At 41.3% G+C, this 24,480-nt stretch overlaps 1 protein-coding gene across 1 annotated transcript in view; it reads left to right on the top strand.

The window, feature by feature from the left end:
• Positions 1–2,657: 2,657 nt before the first annotated feature.
• The window catches only part of PAMR1 (peptidase domain containing associated with muscle regeneration 1), a 67,947-nt gene continuing 46,124 nt past the window's right edge, over positions 2,658–24,480 (top strand). Inside the window, 4 exon segments of the mRNA XM_048487145.1 lie at positions 2,658–2,834; positions 5,655–5,783; positions 14,924–15,038; positions 20,661–20,878. Coding sequence (XP_048343102.1) covers positions 2,705–2,834; positions 5,655–5,783; positions 14,924–15,038; positions 20,661–20,878 — 592 coding nt within the window. The 5' untranslated portion in view covers positions 2,658–2,704.

Raw genomic sequence — 24,480 nt, 5'->3', positions numbered from 1 at the left:
GAGCCTCCTTCTATGTACATTTGTGAACCAGTACATACCAGGTAGAAGATACAGAATTACAGCTTAGAAGTGAACCATAAATATTGTGGCGGGGAGTGGTGTAGAGAATGAAGACCCAAAGTTGGACAACGAAGCTGCAGTTAGTTCCCTTAGAATCAATCATGCTGATTGGGAAGGCTGATATTCTAGAGGGCCTGAACCCACTTGTCCCAGAAAGAGAGAAGGTGGCTTTTTGAGTGAACGATTAGAGCTTGGGAGAGCTCAAGAGGTGCAGGGGGCCTCAGAGATCTTCTGGAGGTGCAGCAATGCTTGCTTTTTTTTGACGGGGCTTTTCAGGGAGGTATCTTTAAAGGGAAGTGGAGAGAAGGAAACATTTCAGGTTCGTCGTTTTATTCTGGTTTAATTGGAACTATTTTAAACTATTAATGTAAACTACCTTGAACTACAAGGAAAAATGGGATGTAAAATTTTAATAAATAAAATATAACCATAAAAACACACATCTAATTTCAGTGTGATTTCAACCTGCCTGCCTTTTTCAGGATACGGCCTTTTAGAATATGGCCTTTGCTAATAACTAGTTCAGAGCCAGAAACCCAGCAAAAATGTGAAGGTTAAAAGGGTTTTGTTTGAGAAAATACATAACAGGAAGTTGTTTTTGCCAGGAACAAAGCAGAACCTTATCACATTTCTTTCTTATTTCATCTCTGCAACCTCTTCTTTTGTTTCTTGTCTCCAGACTCCATAGAAATGGTCCTCCGGTCCATCTGTTCATTGAGGGGCATACTGACAGCACTGCCAACCCATTAGATTTCAGGTTACTCAATGCAGATATTATGTTGAAGAAAGATGGAATCTGTTGAATGGTTCTCTTAGCTAACAGTTACAGTTTTGGCTGTTTCTGTCTGGAATTTCTTTAAAAAGAATTGGCATGATGTGCTAAATAGAATAACTTTTCAAATAACAACAGTACAGATATTTTAAAATGAAAAGTGGATTAATAATATGGGCTTTTGTCCAAACTAGCATTTTTACAGGCACAAGGAACTGTGCTTGGAGACAGTTTTCCCATCTTGCCTCCCATAGAACCCCCAAATGCACCTGCAACAGGTTTGGTGAGCCTTTTTGGCTGCTGCAGAAGGCAAAAAGTGGGGCGATAATATTCTGCAAGTGGAAATCTTTGTTCCTCCAGAAGTGCTAATTGCTTCCATCAAAGATTGCAATAATTTTGTCTCAGCTGTAATATTAAATGAATAAAATATTTTAAAGGGAGGTACAAAGGTTGTAACAATAGAATCATAATTCACAGTTGTTATAATTGGAAGTGCCATCTGGGAGTAATAATTTGCATTATATAAAACAAATGTACTGTAGCAGCTGAATTATATGAAGCCCAAAGCACTGTAGGTTAGGAACATCCTCTGGTGGTGCAACCAAGGCACAATTCTAACTTTGCATTTTGCATTTTACTGTAAACTGCATCAAGAACTTTGGTCAAGACCTGCAGAATGTAAAGAAACAACTACTTTAAAAATGTTTTCTGGCTAAATGTTGCCAATTAGAAGGCAAATATGGATCTAGTTCAGTAAGATGCTCATCGTTCTTAAGGCTGAAATACATTTGCATAGAAATCTTTCTTGCTCAGTATCTGGTGGTACAATCATATTGAAAATATTTGGTAAAATGGCCCCCCAAAATAGGGAGGTGCAGTATAAGATAATTCCATGTCAAGAACTAACTTTTTCCTATAGGCAAGCAGGTTGTGGTTGGTTACGCCTTTGTGTCATGTAAAAAACTAATGAGGGCTTCAGTGGCAGAATATGGCTCCTGCTTGTGATGTTCCCCCTTCTAAACCCTGTACAGAGGGATATGCTTCTACATTTAAAGTCTACAAAGCGGTTTTAGTGAGATAATGAATTACTTTTGAAATTTCCAAATATGTTTGAATATTGCATATTTCAGTAGATTGACCCTCCATTCCTTTTCTCCTCAAGGAAATCTTACAAGGAAAGTTATGGAACTGAGTGATGGATTAGCATGGAAAAAGCCACTGATCTGAAAAGTGCAGGGCAGGGGAAAACATATGTAAAGCATAGAAAATGGCTTTATATATCTTTGGCACGACATATGCAAATATAACTAGAAGAGTAAGGTTTAGGAAGATTTTTTTTTAAGGCAAAATGGAAACCAGCGTTCCCTGGAAGAAATCTAGTAATAGCTCAGTGGGCCACACATAAATATAAAATGTTCTCTCAAACAAGGAATTGTGAGTCACAAGACTGCTGCCCCATTCCCACATTAGATTTAAATTCTGAATTTGCTCCAACTTTTTAAATCTATGGTGTAAATCCTACCAGTATCCTATCATTCTATTGAGGAAAGTTTGAAGCATTCTTCCAGCTTCAGGTGCCTGTCTGTAATAGAAGAATATCTTGAAGATTTATCTGTTCTTAAGTATAGTTCAGATTCTACTGTTTTAATATTGTTATTTTTTTTGTGTCTTTATATTTCTGTCTCTTTATATTTCATTGTCTCATTTTCTTCTGTTGGATACCTTGCATTGGCTAAAAGTGACAAAGTGTTCTTAGCTTCTGATGTACTTAAAACAAAAATAGAATAGAATTCTCCTCTGACCCACTGTCTTGATTTTTTTGCAGAATATACAGTGATCAATGAAAACTGTCCCGGAGCTGAATGGAATATCATGTGTCGGGAATGTTGTGAGTATGATCAGATCAAGTGTATCTGTCCTGGGCGGAAAGAAATTGTGGGTTACACCATTCCCTGCTGCAGGAACGAGGACAACGAGTGTGACTCCTGCCTCATCCACCCAGGTGTGTTGCTGTATTGCCCTGTCCCATCCCAGTTCATGCAAGACATGAATTGTTGTGCATGCCTATGACAGCAATTCTTGTAGCTAGCTTAGTGGAGCATGCAGCTTATTTTGCCTGCCAGACTTTGATGATGAATAGCCTTTTCTCTCCTTGGAGAGGAATGGATGCCAATGCAAACGGTTCACTGTACTGATGAGAGTTAATGCATTTAACATATTGCCTTTAGCGTGTTCCTGTTTCTAGAAATATAACCTCACACTAGGAGCTGAATGTTTCCAGGATTTCACCATGCGTGGCTGGAAGATCTCCAGAGGGTAAAGCCATTCTTGGCTTCAGTGCTAGATGGAGATTTTAATTCCTTGGTCTCCAAGGGCTGGTTTGTGCACTGCTTTATTAAACAAGTTTGGAAAGGAGCTGCTGAGTTCACTCTCAGTAAAAGGATATTAAAAGTGACAACACAGGGATAGGAAAGGATAAACAACTGGATGAATATCAGTGCAGCCCTGTGCATATTCACTTAGGCAGCATAATCTCCAAACCTAACTGCACCAGCCTTGTTAATTCACTGGTTCATCTTCCAATGCTATATATGCTATCAAATGCTAGCAATGCCCTTCCATTCTCTACATTGCACAAATGGGTCAGTACCTACACAAAAGAATAAATGGACAGCAATCCAACATAAAATACCACAGCACTAAAAAAAATTAGTGGAGGAATATTTTAATCTTCCAGGTTATTCCATTGCAGACCTATGGGTGGCAGTCATCAAACAGAGAAGCTTCAAGGAATTACAAGATTGCTGCGTTCATTTATTACAAGATTTCTGGAGTTCATTCATAAACTCAGAAGGATGTACACACACACACGGGGGGGGGGGGAGGTTCTCATCACTCTGCTAGATTGGACTCCAATAGCACTTAGAAACCAACAAGATTTTTTGGCATACACTTTTGAGGGTCAAAGTTTTTTTTTTTACTCTTGAAAGCTTATACCCCCCAAATCTTGTTGGTTTCTAAGATGCTACTGGACTCCAGTCTAGCTATTCTACTGCAGACCAACACTTCTCTGAAGCTATTCATCTTGGATTTCTATTCTACTGTTCTATATTACCCTAAAGAATATTTAAATCCTCATACCAGATTGATCTGTCTAGATTAGGGATGTCCTTACTCAGCCACAATTGATCCACAAAGTCAACTTTTTATTTTTTTTATTCTTGCTGTTTGGTTAAAATGGTGTCCCTGCCAGCTTTAGCATAGTGGGATGGTTTCTAACCCAGTCATACCACTCCACTGGCCAAAGTTTGAAGCTGTCTTCAGGCTACAGAACCTTCCTCCAAACTGAGTGGCTGTTAAGAATTCACCAAGAAGCCTTCATCCAAATTGAGTGAGTTTTCCTACAACAGAAGAGCCACTTCAAGTCAGGCTAGAGGAAGGCTTAGAGAATTGGAACCACCACAGTATCTCCATCTTACTTATCCATGAGTAAGGCAACCCACTGTCAGTTGCTGCAAATTGTTGACCCCAAAAGCTTAGGTTCTGTAACAATAGCATTGCATTTTTTTCACATAATACTGAGGTATTTATGTAAACTGCAGGCCTTTCTCTGAGACTGAGGCTCATTCCGCACATGCAGAATAATGCACTTTCAAACTGCTTTCAGTGCTCTTTGAAGCTGTGCGGAATGGCAAAGTCCACTTGCAAACAGTTGTGAAAGTGGTTTGGAAACGCATTATTTTGCGTGTGCGGAAGGGGCCTGAGATCCAGATGAAGAACATTCTGTCACTACAAATAGACTAGGCTTTAAAATGTTGGTTCAGTCCTTCTTCAATGTGTAGTTTTTGCCTACAGTGGCTTTTATGTATGAATTATTTTATATTTTCAACTATACTGTAGTTGCTTACATGTTTACATTGTTTTTATGTATGCTGATTTGCAGATCCTGATCAGAAGAAAAAGTAGCACAAAATGTTTTAAATAAATAAATATTATGGCTGGGACATTTTTGTCCTCCAGGTTGCTGGCAGGGGGAAATACACAATGACTACCTCAATGCAAACACAACAGCCAGTCTAATATCGATGGGCCAGAACATAGTAGTAGAGTGTGTACAGCTGCATGCAAAAGGTCCTAGGTTCAGTCTACAGAACCTCTAGTAACAATGGATCTCAGGATTCAGAAGAATCTGTTCTGATAACTTGGAGATCCATTGCTAGTCAGAGCAGCTAATGTTGGACTACAGGGGCCAATAGTCTGATATGCTATTAATGTGGCTTTATTTACACAGGAATCACAACCAGCTCTTTGATAAGATGAGATGAGATATGGCAGTGTCCTCAGGCCATGGATTGAGGAGCCTCTACCACCATACATCTCCTCTCCTGTGCACCCATGCTAGATCAGCTAATTCTCCTTTCTCCCTTGCTACCCCAGGTATCTTCAAACACGGTGTAGCAAGCAGGACATGTCCAATAAGACTTCCTAAATTATCGTGATTCTATTTAATGATGACTGAAGAACAAAGAGAGGAGAAATGTGGGCTGCTCTGGGCAGGGGAGGTAAGAGGTTGGTGGCATGCTGGTGTTGAATGACACACGTACACTGCAATTTCTCAAATATTTGTTTGAGAAGATCATGGATGATGAGCATCATTTCCCACTCAAAGATAAATGGGAGTCTTGTGGCATCTTAAAGATCAACAAGTTTTTATTCCAGAATAAATGTTTATGAATTGCTATGGACTTTTTGGGTTGCATTCCCTACTCTGTAAAACTAAAGAATTGGGCTTCCATTAACCAGCTGGGCTTTCTTCTTTCAGGCTGCATGATTTTTGAGAACTGCAAGACTTGCCGCAATGGCTCCTGGGGGGGAACACTGGACAACTTCTACATCAAGGGTATCTACTGTGCAGAATGCAGAGCAGGCTGGTATGGTGGGGACTGCATGAGTGAGTATTACCAGTGACAGCTTCATTGTTGGGAGAGGGTGGCAAATGGCATGAAAAGAGGCAGGGGAAATATTGAGCAAGTTCCGAAGAACTGCCCTCCCAGAACAAGACCCAGACTATGGACAGTGGGTAGCAAGCATTAATTAATTAATTAGAATATTAAGATGGAGAGCTGTTTTTATTTATTTATTGCCATCAAGTCACAGCTGACCTATGCAGAGGCATACTGGGGGAAATGGCGCCCGTGGCAACACCTGCTCGGGGCGCCTCCCCACACCCCCTCCCTGCACCCCACTTACCTTTGCAGACTGGGAGCTTGCCACAGGCCTGTGAGGCAGGCACAGCCTCTGATGGAGGGGGGTGGGCAGCCTCCCTGCAGGCTGGCTCCTGCCTTCCTTGGAGACCTGGGAGGGCAGGATCCAGTAGTGGGCAACCTGGCTGGGCGATTTGGGTGAGTGCTGTGGCAGCCAGCCAACTCCTGCCCTCTATGGGCCGGCCTGGGCCACCAACCACCAGGCCCTGCCCTCACCAACCTCCTTGGAGCCAGCCTGTAGGGAGGCCAGGGAGAGTGGGGCTTGGCAACGGGCCAGCTCTTGCCCTCCCCAGCCTCCCTCAGGTGGGCAGGAGCTGGCCTGTGGATGCGGCATACAACTCAGCTGGCGAGAGGCACCCTGGCACGGGGGAAGCCGCAAGTGCCTCCGCCCCCCACGTGACAAAATGGCATGCACCCAGGAACATGGGAATCCCCATGTCCCTATTGACGGTACACCGCTGGACTTATGGTGACATCTGATGGGGTTTTCAAGGCAAGTGACATTCAGAGGTGGTTTTCCATTGCCTGCCTCTGCAACACGACCCTGGATTGCTTTGGAGGTCTCCCATCTAAATACTATCAAGGAGCTACCCTGCTTAGCTTCTGAGATTTGACACAATCTTCCTAGCCTGAGGCTATCCAAGTCAGGGAGCTGTTTGTATGTATTATATTTTATTTACATTTGCATTTTAATTTTTGTGAGTTTTTAAGGACCTAGTTCTTGGTTATAAAAATGTAACCAATAGCTTGTTCCTATTCTATGATATTTCATACATAACATGTGTCAACAAAATGCTCTCTTAAATTCTTAGCAGAAAATAGGATGTATATTTATAGACCTGAATTGCACACATCCATAAATGATTAGAATACAGTTATAATTTTGAATTCTTCAGCGTCAGAAGAGTCTATTTCTGATCCTGTCTATTTCTGATCTCCTTGTACATATTTTATTAATATGAATTTCCTAATGAAACAGGGTTACCATCTTGGAGAGCCAGTGTGGTATAGTGGTTAAGAGTGTCGGACTGGTATGTGGGAGAACTGGATTTGAATCCCCACTTGTGCCCTGGAAGCTCACTGAGTTACACTTTCTCAGCGTAACCTGCCTCCCAGTGTTATTGCAAGGATAAAAGGGAAGGAAGAAGAATGATGTTAAATTGATTTGGATCCTCAATGGGGAGAAAGGCAAAATTGCAACTGATCTTTAGACTATAATATTGGCACCCTTGTTGGGGAAGGAAGGAAGGAAGGAAGGAAGGAAGGAAGGAAGGAAGGAAGGAAGGAAGGAAGGAAGGAAGGAAGGAAGGAAGGAAGGAAGGAAGGAAGGAAGGAAGGAAGGAAGGAAGGAAGGAAGGAAGGAAGGAAGGAAGGAAGGAAGGAAGGAAGGAAGGAAGGAGCTGACTTGCTGCAGGCTGCCAACTAATGGCAGAGCACTGCTGGGGCTGCTGCTTTCCATGGCTGATCTTGATGCTGTGGATGGATGGTAACAGGGCTGAGTTTGGCACACTTCCATCTCTGGTACTTTAAGAAATTCCCTGGATGCACATAATAGATGGTTTGTCTCTTACCACATGCCTGTTGGGCTCCCTTCATTCCTCAGAATTCCCCCTCCCCCGCTCTGCTGCCAGCACTGTTTTTCAAGCAGGAGTTAACAATTTTATAAGGAAATCATGCTGCATGGGAACTCCTTGTGTGCACTGGCAAGTGCTTGCTAAATACTGATTTGAGGGCAGAACAGGTTGAGTTGATGAGGCACAGAGATAGTGTTGGTTATAAAATGCCTTTGTTTAACTCAATAGTATCTCTCATTTTCAAACATTTAATTGAATCAGACACAGAATTTCATATCTGCTGAAGTGTAATCTTTATGTAATCTAACTTGTAAATTTTATGATATAAGAGTGCTTTCCCAGTGTCCAAAAGGGGCACATGGGAAGGACTCATATCTATTACAATCTCTGACATCAGTATGTAGTTACTTCTGAATGCTCATTCCAGAGTCTTGAAGCCTTACCAGATTCTATGGAGCCTTACCAGATGCTAAGCCCAAGGTATTTGAACTATTGCTGTATGATTCAGATATCATCACCCAAACAAGCATTTCTTTTGTGAGAACTGTAGTTTCATAGTTGCCAAATTGCAGCTTTTTTGCTGTGAAACTGTGACATTCTTCTGAAGTGACAAGGGAGAAAGCATGAGTGAATAATGCTTCTATCATTTCTGAGAAAGGAGAGGCATTTATTTCCTGCAGCAAGGGCCTTCCTAACACTGAAGAACTCACCTCTTACTACTAAGGAATGTATGCATTTCTCCTACTTTCCGTGAGATTCAGAAAAAAGGTTCTTTGCAGTCTTACCAGAGTATCTGAAGCCACCCACAGATTCTTGTTCCAACATGTGTCTGAGGGCTAGCAGCAAAAGTGGATGATTCCCATGACTACCCTGTTTAGTACATAATAAAAATCACTGTAAAATTGTACCAATGTCAGTTTCTCACCATTTCTGCCTGCTTTTACCATTTTTGCATCCCTACCACTTTCTTCAGAGACTTTGTACTCTCCCTAACACTTGAGTGCATTTTCTCTATCATATGAAAAACTGTCATATGAAAAACTTCTTTAGGGTAATATTGATGTTTGTCAAGCACTAAGAGAAAGTAGGGTCATACAACCATGGGAAAAAGACTAAGGCTGAAAAGCCTGGATTTCTCCGTATCACATTGCAATTCTAAAGTGTCCACATTGCTATTACAAAATATTTTCCAGTAGGTAGAATTGCAAGGCCTTCTGCTATGATTATACCTCTATCGTTTTATTATAAGGTTTCTAGCAATTCTTAGAGCTAGTGATGTAGCGACATCACATTCCCCTCCATGTCACCACCCACCCAATCCATCCATTTGGCCTGGCAACCCTACATTTAGGTCCAGAATCAATTCTGGGTACAGTAACAGTAACATTACTGTATTTTATTAAGAGTACAATAAATAAACAACTTAACTGGCTGCAACCAAGCTCAACTGGCTCTAGTTTTTTCCCAAATGTGAGTCATGAAACAACAGGCTTAGTGTAACAGCACTAATATTTTTACAGTTATACTAGGTACTTGACAGATTATGGCTGCATGTAATCTTGGCTGTTGCTGTCCTATAATATTCTTAAGTTTTCCTGGAGCAAAATGTATGCCGCTCTTTTTCTGTCCCTGAACTTCTTGCACAATTTTTTTTGCATCTTACAATATCTTGGTGTCCCTCAGGAATAGACAGCAGAGTCCAAGTTTGAACAGTGGTGAGCCAATTGAAAAACTAAAGAAGCAAGCCAGCAAGGATAGTTATAAAGTACACAAAAGAGCCCACATTCCTCATAACTCATATTTTACAATTAATTGTAGTGTGCCAGTCCCTCCAGAAGGTCATGCTCAGAAACATTTCCAAGGGAAGACAGGAAAAAGACAACCTGATTTTTCAAAAAGTTTGATTCCTATCCTCAAAAATGATACGCACATTTTAGAAGAAACCTATTTAAAAAGAAAATATTAAGACTGTATTCCTTGGATGTGTGCTTATACAACATACTTCAGTAACAAACTAATTTCATAAGCACAAAGTACACAGCTGAGCCGTTACAAAATTCTAATTGTTCTATTTGTTTAATTTATGCTTATGTGTGCATAATATGCTGCAATTAGATTACTGAAGAAGACCTGAGGGCCAAAATGCATTTAGCAGGTGGTCTTAGATAATCAACCCTGTATTTGGCATTGGTTCTATGGCATTTTCCGCATGGACCGTATATCCTGGGATAAGGAGGTGAAACATCCCGGTTTGGGCATGACTTCCACATGGCTTCTGGGCCTACCTTGGGCCCGCCCCGCAAGATTTCCCTTATTCCATGGCTTTCAAAAATCGATAATTGGCAGTTCTTTTGAAAAAGCCCACGCCGATCCTGCTCCCCGGGGGATTGGGCAGACATTTTTGTGCCTCACTGCCTACTCTCCCTATACCCCCCACAGTTCACGACCGTCAGGTCATCCAGGAAAAACAGGACTGTTTGCGCATGCGTGGCAATGTTGCCATGGAAAATGAAATTAAACCGGGGGCCCTGCATAATCACCTGGAGTTCTTCCTCCCAGTCTGAATGTGATAACGGGCAGCTGTGCGGAGGGAGAAACCAAGATACAAACATCCTGCTATGTATGATCCCAGTTTCCCCCCGGGATATTATGTCTATCCGGAAAACACCAGTGATTCTGCCACTGGTTCTATGATTCCATCATTGATTTGCTACCATAAGGGCTAACAGCGGTCCATGCCAAAAGATGTCTATGAGATGTCTGTGCGACTGCCTCTTTTCACTCCACACACCCAAAATAATATGTCCGGGGGTTGTCTTAAAAAGAGGTGACTTCTGGTGTGCTTTGCAGACAGCAAAGGCATCAGAGGGGAAAAGAGGCTGTTTCCCACTTGACCATTTTGCTCTCTGGTCAATTTCATCATCAGCTTGCACATTGTGTGTGCATTTGAAGGGATTCTCCTTGCTGCCATTTTCTGAAGGTTGCCCCAGAATGTTTGCTCTCCAGGCTTCAATCCTGGGTGCCTTTTTAGCTCAAAAAGTACATAGTTATACTCAGCTGATCCTGCTGATTCTGGCAATATATAGTCCCCCCCTTTTTTGGAGGAGGAGCTATACATGATGCTTCTCAATGGGCAGCAGACCTGTCCTCCGCTGTCCCAATGCTTTTCAATGGGAGGTCTCTGAGTGGCTAAGATTCTCTTGTGCATGTCTGCATATCTTCAAAGATAGCTCCTCCAAAAAATTTTAAAAATCAGAAAACTATATATTGCCAGAACCAGCAGGACCAGCTGAACACAACTATGTACTTTTTGGACTGAAAAGCACCCAGGATCGGAGCCTGCAGAGCAAACATCCTGGGTCAACCTTCAGAAAATGGGGTCAACTGGGGTCAAAGTGTATATGTGTATGGGGTGGGCCTGCTTATGTAGTGACATAAATAGTAGTGTAGATAAGAGCCATGTAAAATGAAAATTTCTCCATCACTATTTCTGTGCTGTTTTTCTTTTCAGTTCTGCCTCTACTTCATCTAGAAAAGATATTTCTATTGATAAAAAGGAGCACCAGGAAGAAAATCAGTTTATTTCTCAATCCAATTAAGCCAAATGACCTGGCCAAAAGCCAGTTTTACCCCCTTGGTTTCAATTGAAAAAAAAACGACAGCCAAAACCCCAGCTTTCTATCCCAATTTGGCTGGAAACCAATCTGTGTATCAATCTCTTTTAAATATGCTTTTGCTTACAGTATTTTGCATCTTATAATTTTAGATGCTGAGAAAGAGTGTGAAGAACTGTACATTTTATTATATTTCATTATTTATATGGCTTGTTTAAATCCCAGCTTCGTGTATTACAAATGGCACACAAGTTGGCACACAGGATAACTGAAATTAAACCCTTTTACAATGAGAACATTTGTTTCCCCTTTTGCTATTATCCCCTTTTTACATGTCCTCCTACATTTCCAGGATTTAACAACCTCTGTTAGAAAAACAGAGTTGCTAAAGTGGCTAAGTAAGGCCCTAATGTGTCTTCTTCAACTACCATCTTGCCTGTGGGACTGTTATTAATAGCAGCTGGACACAAACATTAGGAAGGCTTGAAAAGTAGTGGAAAATCAACTTTGTTTTGGGTGTTAATAAAATGACAAATGGATTAGGAGAGTGGGTGTTTAATGGAAAGACCTTAGCCACAATTGCCTGCAAGGAAACCTGAACAGAGGCTGTTATCATGAGGAAAGAGACTATGGAATATATTACTGTGTCTAGTACACTATCTGTTGCTGTATGAATTATCCTATCATGTTATTTTTTTCATCATTTAATATGGCATATTAATGCTTATGCTTTGTTTCAGCTTTGCTCCAGATTTTTACTTGGTTTTAATTTCTGCAAACCTAATCTTATTACATTGCTTATTGGACATCCCGTTCTATTGATTGCACTGGCACGCCATGTAATCCACCTTGAGATTCATGAGAAAAATGGACTGTGAATAATGTAAACAAATAAATAGGTCAGGATGGTGAGGGAAGAAATTTGAAATTTCAGTATTAAATATTATCCTGTCAGGTTTTTCTCCAGTTGGAAAATACATACCTGCAGAGACTTGACATCCAGTCTTCAGTGTATTCCCAAGTGCCTAGTGATATTGCTTGCTCAACATACTTTTCTGTTCTATCAGTTTGCTAGAGGAACTCCACACAGATACATATGGAACTGTGCTTAGAGGACATCTCAGGACTTGAAGTAATTCTAAAGAAATAGTGGTACCACTGTAAACACTTAGTGTGGATTACAGCCCTTGAAAGGATTCAGTTATTCTTCTTTCTCTAAATTTTTGGCCTCAAATAAGAATTTTTATGTGTCCCAGAAAAGTTTTGCCTCCTTTTCAGAAACAAAAGGAACAGTAATGCTGACAATCTTCCAAACGGATTCTTTTTTCCCCCCCCCCCCCCCCGCCCCCAAACAATGCAGGATTTGCCAGGATTAGCATTTGGAGTGTAAATTATTCTTGAGAACTTTCCAGCTCTCTGTTTTTCTCTATGCATAAGAGAGAAAAGATCCTTTTAATTGGAAGATGGTGAAGTTGGTTATCTGTTAACTTCCTTAGAAGCATTTCAGAGCATTAAGTAAACCTCTCATGATTAAACTAAAGATAGAAGAAATGAAGATCACATCTGATCGTCAACATATTTCATGCAAATAACATTTGAGGAAAATATGAGCCTGTTTTTGGAGGCTCCCTTTGAATAGCTCTCTCTTTAGCCTTTGGACCACCTGCCTTGTTGGCCAGTCCTATTTCCTTGTCAAGAATGTTACAAAAGTTCAGACTGTACTATTCTCCAAAGAAAGGTGTATTCAGTATTCCCTGCACGCCGCCATCTCTTTGCACCAGTTCTTTCCCTTCAAAAGCAATAGCAATAAAGGAGACTAAAAAAAACCCCTTGTAACAAAAGGAGAATGTTCTCTGAGGTGATTCAAGGACCTTGTCAAGCTTTCTGAAGGTTTCCTGCAGCTTTGTCTCAGGTTGTTTTGAGGTAGAAGCCAGAAAAAGTCCTAGGTTCCTCTCTTCAGTGTGGGAAGCCACATTATCATGTACATTGCAACGGATCCTGGCAGCTATGGGGGCAAAGTAATTAATTCTCTAGCCTTTCACATCAGGGGAAACCAACAAGCTCTGTGGAATGAAACCCTTATGATGGACTCTTGGGAGCTTGTTTTCTGTTTCATGAGAGTGCACTTAACTGAGGGTAATTGAGGGTAAACTAACAAAAGGAATGGTATTCGAATGGAGAAATCTTAACACTATAGTATCTTGCGATAAACAGAGGATACTGAGTTTTGCTTGTTCCTGAATGTCACACACAGTTATCAGTTTTGTGGGGCATAAGCTGAAACTGAAAACCACCCCTGTATAAAGGAACAAATGAGCCAGTACTGGTGAGCTTGCCCTACAACCTTGAAAACTAGGTGGTCAATGCCTTGAGGAGTTTGGAGCTAGGACTGAGCCAGTGTTGCTGAGTGCTTAGCAGTGTACCTGATTCTCCCTTTCTCCATTTTCTCTGTACAATAGTCCTGTGAGGTGGGTTAGGCTCAGAAAGGTAGTATCTGCCCTAAGATCATCCAGTGAATTCCAAGGCAGAGGGTGGCTTTAACATGGGTCTTTCCTTTATGATGCCCCGATTGCTTCACCACCTGATCAAGAATTGACTAGGGCCAGTAGATTTTATGCGCATAAAATCACAATGACATAACACAAAGAATTCCGATGTCACACTTTATGACCTAACATCAGACTTATTTCAGCCCACTGGCCATCCTCAGTTGTCAAAAGTGATAATACAATGTATTTGCTACCCAACTGTAAACACAAATAAAATATTTAGATGACTGAGATAAAATATTAGAGAAGTGTATAAAATTGGCACCCAGGTCTTCAACATAAAGACAGTATCCATTTAAAGAGGTATAATGCAATGTGCCAATCATGCCAAATTCCTGTTAATGGCAGCATCCTAAAATATTTCAGTCAAAATGGTTTCTTTAAGTCAGGGACAGTAATATATTGCTTTATGCCAGCTACAGGTTGGGAAATACCTGGATATTTTGGGTGTGGAACCTGAGGAGGGCAGGGTTTGGAGAGAGGAGGGACTTCAATGGGATATAATGCCATAGAGTCCACCTTCCAAAGCAGCCATTTACTTCAGGTGAACTAATCTCTGTAGCCTGGTGATCAGATGTAAAAGTAGCTGATCTCCAGGCACAGCCTTGAGGTTGGCAACCCTTACCATGCCCCAGGAAGTTCTCATACTCAGACCTCATTGAAATAAATGGAAGTTGTGAAAGTGTGTGTGATAATTTTGCCAACAAGTGCCAAAATAGTGACCTGAGTAATGGGTGGTACAGGAAACATAACTTCTGACTCACTACAAGGCCCATTAGCCTTGAAGCCAGCCAGGTGCTTGATACCTCTCAAGCTCCCTCCCCCATGGCTGCCACATTTTTTTTCCAGTCTCAAGCGGGCAGCAATGCAAGAGATGTACCAGGCACCTAGTACAGTGCCATACATAGCTGGTGATTTGAATTCAAATCCTAGAGACTGAGAGGTTGACATCACATGGGAATCTTTTGTCAACAACATTTCAAGACTCAGGTTTTAACTTATCTTTTATACTTTACCCTGTAAATGCTAAAGCTGAGACAATTTCTTTATGGAACTTAATGGACTTCTCCCTCCCGACCCCCTCTTTTAGGATGTGGGCAGGTTCTTCAGGCATCAAAGGGGCAAATTTTGTTGGAGAGTTATCCCCTGAATGCTCACTGTGAATGGATTATACATGCCAAGCCTGGCTTTGTTGTTGAGTTAAGGTTGGTGGAAAAGATTAAATTGTTTATTTCCTTGCATGTCACGTGGCATAGTAAATAAGTTCCATCCTGGGTACCAAAACCTTTCTTGTTATCCTCATCATTAATCTAAAAGTTGCTCTCTTTTTATAGCATACTAAAAACATTTGCATGTGATGCCTTGGAAAAAGTCAAAAAGAAATGCACTTGCATTGTTGTATCATATGCTACATTCCTACTGATCAGCTGTTTAAGAGGAAAAGCCGGGATTTGGATTCAAGCCACTTCCCTTTCCTCACTATTCTGCTGCAGACAGCAGGAACTGGTCTTTTTAAACGAAGCTGTTTACACCAGTTTGTGTGCAAATTTCTCTTTACATGATTATGCCCTTTATTTTCTTTGCCATAGTTTTTTTTTCAGATGAGATGACCATTTGCACTTGCCTTACCAATTCCTTCCTAGCTCCATGTTTTCCTCTCCATACATTTATAAAATGTTTGCATGATATTGCTGCATTACACATGCTACTTCAGTAGGGTCGCAAGCTTTTGCTGATGTAAATGACAGGTCACTCACCTGAAGACAAAATGTGTCTGCAGTTAATTGATGAGGCTCAAATTGACAGTGTGTTGCTATACAAGCCTCAGAGACACCCTGCTGGCCTCTTACCTAATAGCCAATGCTCAGTAATAGAAGCTGCTAGCGTCGTGCATAGTCAGTGGATTACTCCATTTGTGTGAAAGGCCACATTCACCTTCATGAATTTCCCATATACCAAGATCATCAACTGAATTCTTCTTTGGGTTCTGCCACCAGCTGAAGTTAGGTGGGAGGCATCAAAGACATTTTGGACATGGCACCCCAACTATGGAATATTCACTTGAGACATATTCCCCTAATGTCTACTTTATTATCTTTCAGGTGTAAAGTAAAGGTAATTTTATTTTCTTTAGCTTTTAGGGCAACTCGTTTTTACTTTTTATCACAGACAGTGTTTTTTAGCAATTCATCAGGTTCTGCTGCTATGTTTAATTTTAGTTCACCTGTTTTACTTTGTTTCAATTTGTAAGTAGCCTTGAAGGTGGGGTATATATTTCTTTAATAAATACATTTACAGGATGCTCAGAACTATAGGAGGAAGCCTAGCACGGTGACAAATTCAAAGTTAATAGGTTTTCATCAATATTTCATCAGCTTTGGAGACTTATGCTGTGAGCACTGTCATATTTCTTTCCATACATTTAATGACACCTTTAATATTTCATAAGAGAAGGGGGTGGGAATCTACAGGAGAAAAGAAACTTGGAGGTTCCCATGGAGTTCCTGCCTTCTTATCTGAACTCTCCATTCCTTTTGTGGCTGCAAATCATGACCATGATGACAGCTTTTAGTCTCAGCAACCCTTGAAAGTTTATAGAGAACTCATTCTATTTGGTTATCACTGAACAAGGTAGCAACATCCATTGTGCAATTTCTGAACCCAAGGACCTGGCATCATGTGTAAAGCAGCCTCTTGGGGCTTGTATAGAGGGCTGCACCAATGTAAGAGGGAGGCTTCCCGAAAAGTTGTGAAAAACTATGCAAAATAGAAGTCTTGCCAGTATGCCTTTGACATATAAAGTAACTTGTGCATGTGTGTGTGTGTGTGTGGGGGGTGGGGTGGGGTGGGGTGGAGGATTAGCTCCAGTGGTGGGATTCAGCAGGTTCGCACCACTTTGGCAGAACCAGTTGTTAAAATGGTGCTTGTAAATAATAACCAGCTGTTAAATTATTTGAATCCCACCACTAGAACCGGTTGTTAAATTATTTGAATCCCATCGCTGATTAGCTCCATCAGCCTCCATTCTTCCAGCAAATGTAGAGCTGCTTCTAGCCTCTTAGTAGCATCTTCTAAAGGTAAAGGGGGAAATATTTTTTAAAACCCAACCTAGCTGTTTACAGACTTGCCTTTACTGTTTCTTCCTGCTGAGTTATATGTAATTGCTGAATCCAGATTCTGTGACTGCTAGCAATAGCATGTGAAATTAAACATGTTCTCTTTTAATTACTCAAAATGGCATATGGCATAAAAAGAGAATGTTGTGGTACAGCTTTCTCCTGTGTTGTTATTCTGATCTAAAAGTGCAACCTAAAGAGGTGTAGTAGTGGCCAGGTCCTTGTGTTCAGAAATTGCACAATGGATGTTGCTACCTTGTTCAGGGATAGCCAAATAGAATGAATTCTCTCCTCTATAAACTTTCAAGGGTTGCTGAGTGCAGCCATGTTGCAGCCGGGTTGCCTCCTGAATGGCTTGCTGCACCACAACCAGCAATCCAACATCCTTGTCAAAGTGGCCTCTGCAGCACAATTGGCTCCCCACCATTTTTACCAGTGTAAATTCATGCTGGAATATGGGGGTGTTCCTGGGCCAAAAAGGCTCAGGAAGCCAACTAAAAGTCTGCCCCAACCATTTGGCTCCCAGAGGAGTACTGTCACTGTGCTGCTGGCAGCCAATCATTGCACTGCCACACAGCTCTCCAGCACCAGCTGAAGTGCCCTGGTGCCAGTGTAAGTGGTCCTTTTGCCAGCATAAGTAGCATTTACACCAGCATTGGGGTCATGCTGCCTCCTTTGTGTTTTTGGACACACACCCCCCCCCCTTTGGATTGAACTTCCTATGTTTTCAGCTTAATAGTCATTTTTCGACATGCAAAATTCAGAATTCCTTGTCAGGGGTTTCGTTTGTTTGTTTTTAGTTTGTTTGCATATTTTTCACTGACTTTCATATAGTTGTGGATCAAGTCCTGTTGGCCCATATTGTCTCTGTAAGCCTCGGTATTGCATAATCCACATTCATTTCCTTTAAGACTAAAACAGATTTTGGGTGCTGTGTGGTTTCCGGGCTGTATGGCTGTTTTCTAGCAGCATTCTCTCCTGACGTTTCGCCTGCATCTGTGGCTGGCATCTTCAGAGGATCTGATAGATGCCAGCCACAGATTCAGGCAAAACGTGAGGAGAGAATGCTGCTAAAATACGGCCATACAGCCCGGAAACCACACAGCACCCCAGTGATTCCAGCCGTGAAAGCCTTTGACAATACATTAAACCAGATTTGCATTGGAATATTGTTTTCTTAGATATGGGAACTCTTCTCAAATGGGCAGAGTTGTATTTTCTTCATTCTTTAACAATAACGTAGCTATCAGTTATTTGCCAGAGAATTTGAAGATAAAATTAAACTGAATTTTGATATAACTGCAGAATTTCCCAGTTGTCCAAACTAGAGTCTAGATTGTACAAAATACAGCATCGCCCAGTGTTCAACTACGCATGGGTACTGTAGCATAATTCAAACAATCCTGTTTTCATTCTGAGAAATCATATGTATAATTGGGATAATCTATGAGGGTCTGGTCTGTGTGAATTCAGGGAGAGCTCTTCTAGTTTTCAGATTGCCATAGATTTAAAATAATCAGCTATTTCTCAATGTATATATTGAAACCAGTATGGAGAAATAAATGCAGAACTGGGATAATTCATTGTATCTATTTCAACCAAATTAGTTGAGGGATTTTGAAAAAATAATTATCTGACCTTTCTAATTTTTTTTCATTTTGAATGATCAGTCCTTGTGGAAGTTCTGACAGAACTAGCCAGATAAGTGATTCCTAAGCCTGGTGTTGCTAGGTATCTCATAGATAGCTGATAGAGACAAACAGGCAGACAGCACTACATTTCTGAGCAGTTTTAAAATTCATAAATGGATTGGCTGGAATGCAAAGAGCTTAATTCCAGGCACGTTGCAGTGGGAAGGGGGAGACTGGGAAGTTTCATACAAAGAACAGCAGTTATTACACTGGTATGTGCAATTTCAAATGCGATATAATGTGGAAATTATTGTTCCTAATTAAAGTAAATGTTTGGTTTGGTTTTATACTACATGCGCAGAACAATCCATGGGAGGGCAGTTGCAGTACGGCCAGGGATGGCGTCACTGTGGCGCAACTGTGCTGTCTCCTAAGAGGTTTCAGATGGCACAGGAAGCATGAAAAACTGCAGAAATTCCTGAAAACCTCTATGCAGCCCAGTAGGCTTTGCCATACTTTTTGGTGGTCTAAATCTATGCCAGTCAAAAGGGGCATCCCTGGGCTGAAAAGCTACAGGAAGCTGACTAGAATCAGCTCCACCCCTGGGAATGCCCCTGGAATGCCTCCACAAACACCGCACAAGCTCAGTGACTACTTCTCTATTTGGATGTCATGGAGCTGAGTGGCACCCAACCACCAGCATTAGTGCCCTTCCTGCTAACATATGTGCCCTTTGCACCAGCAAACAGGGCCCTCATGTCAGCATGCTCTTTCACCACTGCCCCCATCTCACCCCCCACCCCCATGGATTGCACTGATAGGGTTGGGTCCAGATTAGCATTTTTATGGGTACAAGGACTTCTTCCTGTAGTCCATGATTTTTCCATTTTACTTCTGCAACAGCTGGAAAAGAATTTGGGGGGGGGGTTCAGACTGCCTGGGGAGGGGGGAAACAAGGGAATTGCACAGCAATAATGCAGAAGACCTTTAGTCTGTTGTAACGCTACTCTGGATCCAAACCATAATTTCAAATTTCATTTATTCTGTTTAGGGGAGAGGTATGTAACTTTAAAAAGGGGGGGGATGTTGCAATGTCAAACAAAAACAGATTCAAGTGGGTAGCTGTGTTATTTAAAGCAGCAGAAAGAAGTTTGAATCCAGCAGCACCCATAAGACCAACAAAGTTTTATTCTTGGTACAAGCTTTTGTGCGCATGCGTACTTCTTCAGAAGAACAGGGTGTGTTACAACTCCAGAAATGTTAGAAATCACTTGTCTAAGGCCTAGGGCAGTGATGGCGAACCTTTTTGAGACCGAGTGCCCAAATTGCAACCCAAAACCCATTTATTTATCGCAAAGTGCCAACATTGCAATTTAACCTGAATACTGAGGCTTTCGTTTATAAAAAATGGTTGGCTCCAAGGCCTGCGTTACTCAGGAGTAAGCTTGGTGGTAGTCAGTGGCTTTGCTTTGAAGCAACCGTGCAACTCTTCCAACGGGTAAGTCAAGCAAGCCCCATTGCCAGCAACCGAGCTTACTCCCAGGTAAAGGATCGTGCCTTAGTTCTTCACATGAAAATCAGTGGGGTTTAACAGTGCTTAACAGGGTTACCTACACTGCTTTCCCAAAACTAGGTCTTAGGTTTAATGCTAATAATTGAGCCCAGCGGACCAGGCCAGCCTATAGATTTGGAGGGGCACTCTGTTTGCGCATGCCCACAGAGAGGGCTCTGAGTGCCACCTCTGGCACCCGTGCCATAGGTTCGCCACCACTGGTCTAGGGTTTAATGTAGCCTAAGGTTTAAAGCAGCCATTATCTCCAGAGGAACTTATATCTGTGATCTGGAGATTAGTTGAAATCCTGGGAGATCCCTAAGCTCCACCTGGAAATTGGCAAACCTTCAACTAACTGTATCAATTGCTGCTATTTTATGAATGGAGGCTTTTCTCTTAAGAAAATGAAGGGAGAGGAAGACAAAAAGGGAGAGAGAGATTAACTAGTTAAAGGAGGATGGATTTATAAATTCAATACTAATTAAAGAAATATTTTTTTCACTTAATTCTGACTTTTTTTCCTGCAAGGTTTGCGATGCTGAGTCTGGAGTTTGACTACATGTGCCAGTATGATTACGTGGAGATCCGAGATGGGGACAGTGTCGATAACAGGATAATTAAGCGTTTCTGTGGCAATGACAGGCCTCCTCCAATCCGAAGCACAGGGCCCTCATTGCACGTTCTTTTCCATTCAGATGGTTCAAAGAATTTTGATGGATTTCATGCCATCTTTGAGGAAATTACAGGTAAAAGGAATGAAAAAAGAATATAATATTTTTCCCCAGCTGAAATAGTGCTGCCTTTTGGTTCATTCCCTCTTTTTTTTTGTGCCATTAAAAGTTTTCGTTCTGTCTTGTCAACCATATTTTTAATAGCCTGATCCAGAAGTGGTTGGGCTAAACCACTTCTGGAGCCAGCATGGGGCTGCACCAGCACCAGCAAAGGTGCCCATCCTGACTGCATAAGGGGCACTTATACCACAGGGGAGGGCACATGGGATGGCAGGTGGGTGCTGCAGACGATAGCCTGTCCACCAGAACTGCATCAGCATCCAGGAGGGTATTTTCCAGATTTGTTCCCAGAGGTGGAGTTGACTTTCGTTGGCTTCTACTGGGCTTTTGCACCAGAAACATCCCTGGTATAGATCTCAGACTTATGCCACAAAAACAATGGCATAGGTCTGTCTTCTGTGGGGCTTTTTGGGTGGCAGGAAGGATTCTGAATTTCCCTCCTGCTTGCATCAGCCAGAGTTCCTTTGGAGGCAGCATGGAGCCACCTTTACTGTGCTGTTTCTGGACACAGCTCAGCTCCCCCCCCCCCCAATACAGTATGCATTATAAATAAAGGTAGGCACTGAGAAGCTTCAAAGCCATCATTGCTCTCTTACTATCTTAATGAAAATGCAGGAAACTTGTAGTACCGGCTATTCAGAGTTCATGTCAACAGACTTAAGACAGGAGTAACTCTGTGTAGGCTTGCACTACAAGTCAGCTGACCCCACTGCTTATCTATTAGAACACCGCAATTTGTTTGTTGCTCTTGGACCCGTGTTTCATTTTGTCATCTCACCAGCCAGCTTTCTTTCTTTCTTTCTTTCTTTCTTTCTTTCTTTCTTTCTTTCTTTCTTTCTTTCTTTCTTTCTTTCTTTCTTTCTTTCTTTCTTTCTTTCTTTCTTTCTTTCTTTCTTTCTCTCTCTCTCTCTCTCTCTCTCTCTCTCTCTCTCTTTCTTTCTTTCTCTCTCTCTCTCTTTCTTTCTTTCTTTCTATCTAGCAGCAGCAGCAATAAATCAGCAATAAAATATCATTGTATCATGAATATTGTACCTGATAGATGTAGCAATTTCTCTGAATTTCCTGCTTTCATTTTTAAAAAGTAAATCTGTAGCCTCTCCCTTATGGAGACATCCTTTGTTATATTTCCACAAGGGAAACGCTAGCTACTTACTTTTTAACAAATGACAACAGAAATTCAGAGACACTATTACACCTATCAGTTCAATATAAATATAACAATATTTTAGTGATAATTATTTTTTAAAATTGCAAAATCCCTGATGACCAGGGGAGGGGGGTGGACTGAGGCAAAGACACTGTGGAGAGACTTACCACGTGGGAGCCCTGTTGCTGCCACACTTCAACTGCAGCTGTACCAGCCACAGAGAAACTACAAAATCCTGTCCCTGTCTGGGAGATACACTAATCTCACTTATACATTTCTTCCTTATTCTAAAATGATGCACAGGGCTGTCTCTTGTATATCCATACTGGAGTCTGATGCAGATGGACTCCTGAAAATTTTAGCTCAGCAAGCCTTTATTGGCATAGACAACAGTACAACAATAGTAAAAAACTGATTGACTCCTGAAAATTAAATTGTGTGTGTGTGTGTGCATCAAACAGCAGGTATCTGACCCTTGTGGTTCAACAAAAATAACATCTAAACATTGTCTGATGTTCTGGATATCAGAAGGTATCAAGATGGGCTTCTAGTGGTTAGGAACATGAATTTTTGCCAAAGATTTCTTCTGAGTTGTTTGGTGTATTGTCTGCCCGCAATTTTTCAAAATAACAAGAAAAGATGTGTTATTATAAATATATTAAAAAGAAACAGAATGCTGATTTCCTCTATATAATTCAAAGGAGGAAATATTTCTGTTTGTCAAGTAAGCATTCCTTTTACATTCCCCTCATAAAATTTTTACTGGAATGCTTATGCAGATAATTTACTGAGTTACAAGATCTCAAATGTATGCATTCACAGTGTCCTTTCAAACACCAGTGCTTGTTTACATATAAGATCAGGGACTGGACTTTTCTTGGAAGCTTGAGCTCTAGGGCTAACAAAGAAAGTGAATTTGTTTTAGATAGCTGGGAGTTTTATTTGCCTGTAAATGAAGAATGTATCTACATGAGGCTGACCCAATAGTCTATTTTCCACTTAAGGTGTAGTATGGCACATAGAGGCATACCCACACATTACAATTTCAGAAATAGTATTGGAGGAAAATTCTAAGTGTGTGTGGGTTATCAACCCTGCCCTAAATGACATGACCAGAAGCACAGACTTGCATGCTGCTTTTTCTTATTGTGTATCTTGACTTCTTTTTTTTTGCACTATGACACACAGCTTCAGCGTGGATTGGAGGGAAACTCCGGCTGAGAGATAGTTTAGTGTCTAATGCATGCAAGAAAGAACCCTCTAAAATGGAATGGCAGAGTTTCGAGGCAGTAGAATGGGCTGAGCCACATCAGACTGCAGGTGGTGTGTTCTAACCTAGAAAAAAAATCTCCACACAAATAGAAACCTAGCACACAGGGAGAAAAGTTTTACCCCTTCTCTATTTTTCAAAGTGCAAGGAATTTTTAACCCATGGCAACATTCCAAAGTGTCGTCTTTTGTGATCCTCCTCTGCATTCTGTCACCTCAACATTCTATTGCCTCATTCCCATCTCACTGTCCTGCATGCGATGAAGCACGTCTAACTTAACTAGCTGATCTGGTACATCCTTTCTTGTCATTGAACCATATGCAAACCACACTATCACAAGAATGCCGAGAAGCAGCACTATGTTCAATTAAACACTCTTATAAAAACAAAAAGCAAAAGTCAGCTTCTTGAAATTGAACTTGGTGTGGGGCACGTTGCAGCAAGTCTCCCACACTCATGGGACTAACGTATTCTGTTCTGGGCATGATGAATGGGTCTTGTTTCCTCTGCTCCACAGGAACCATTTAGTATTCCAGCACTGCCATCTACTTTTCTTTCCGCCCCATTTTTAGCTGTAATTATTTAAAGATTGGGTGGTTGCTGCTCTGGTAATCTATGCAGAGTAGGATGCAGAGGACTTACGGTTTTATAAGGAAGCTTTTTTGTGTGCCTTATTGTGAGTCTGTCCTGTGAAGCTGAATGAAAAGCTTTTAAAACTTTCCCTTTTGCAAAACGTTAATCTGGCCACTGACACTGTTTATCTGGAAGAATGTGATTCGCATGGAAAATGAAGAGGGTGGGGGCTTGACCAACTGTGGGATGGAGAGCTCTGGCAGCACCAATTTAACAAGGGGTGGCAGTGTGAAATCTTTCTCCATTCAAAAGCCTGGAAGGGTAGATGAGAGCAGTGGAACAAGTTGAACAGAGCTAAGTTGGCTGAAACTCTGTTTATTTGTTAAGAAGGTTTCAGTGCTTATGGACTGTACTTTAGAGTAACTTTAGTCCTAAGCATTGATATTAGTAAGCCCCACTGAAGTCCCCAGGACTTACATTCTCAGTGCCTTTATTCTAGTACAGGGTATAGGAGTTTTTGAAGTTTAATAGGCAAAAAGAAAGGAGAGGGAATGTTATGAACAACTG

The sequence above is a fragment of the Sphaerodactylus townsendi genome, linkage group LG02 (assembly GCF_021028975.2).
Source record: "Sphaerodactylus townsendi isolate TG3544 linkage group LG02, MPM_Stown_v2.3, whole genome shotgun sequence".
NCBI classification, from domain to species: domain Eukaryota; kingdom Metazoa; phylum Chordata; class Lepidosauria; order Squamata; family Sphaerodactylidae; genus Sphaerodactylus; species Sphaerodactylus townsendi.
The sequence above is the reverse complement of the archived record's forward strand: the minus strand, read 5'-3'. Positions and strand labels throughout refer to the sequence as shown.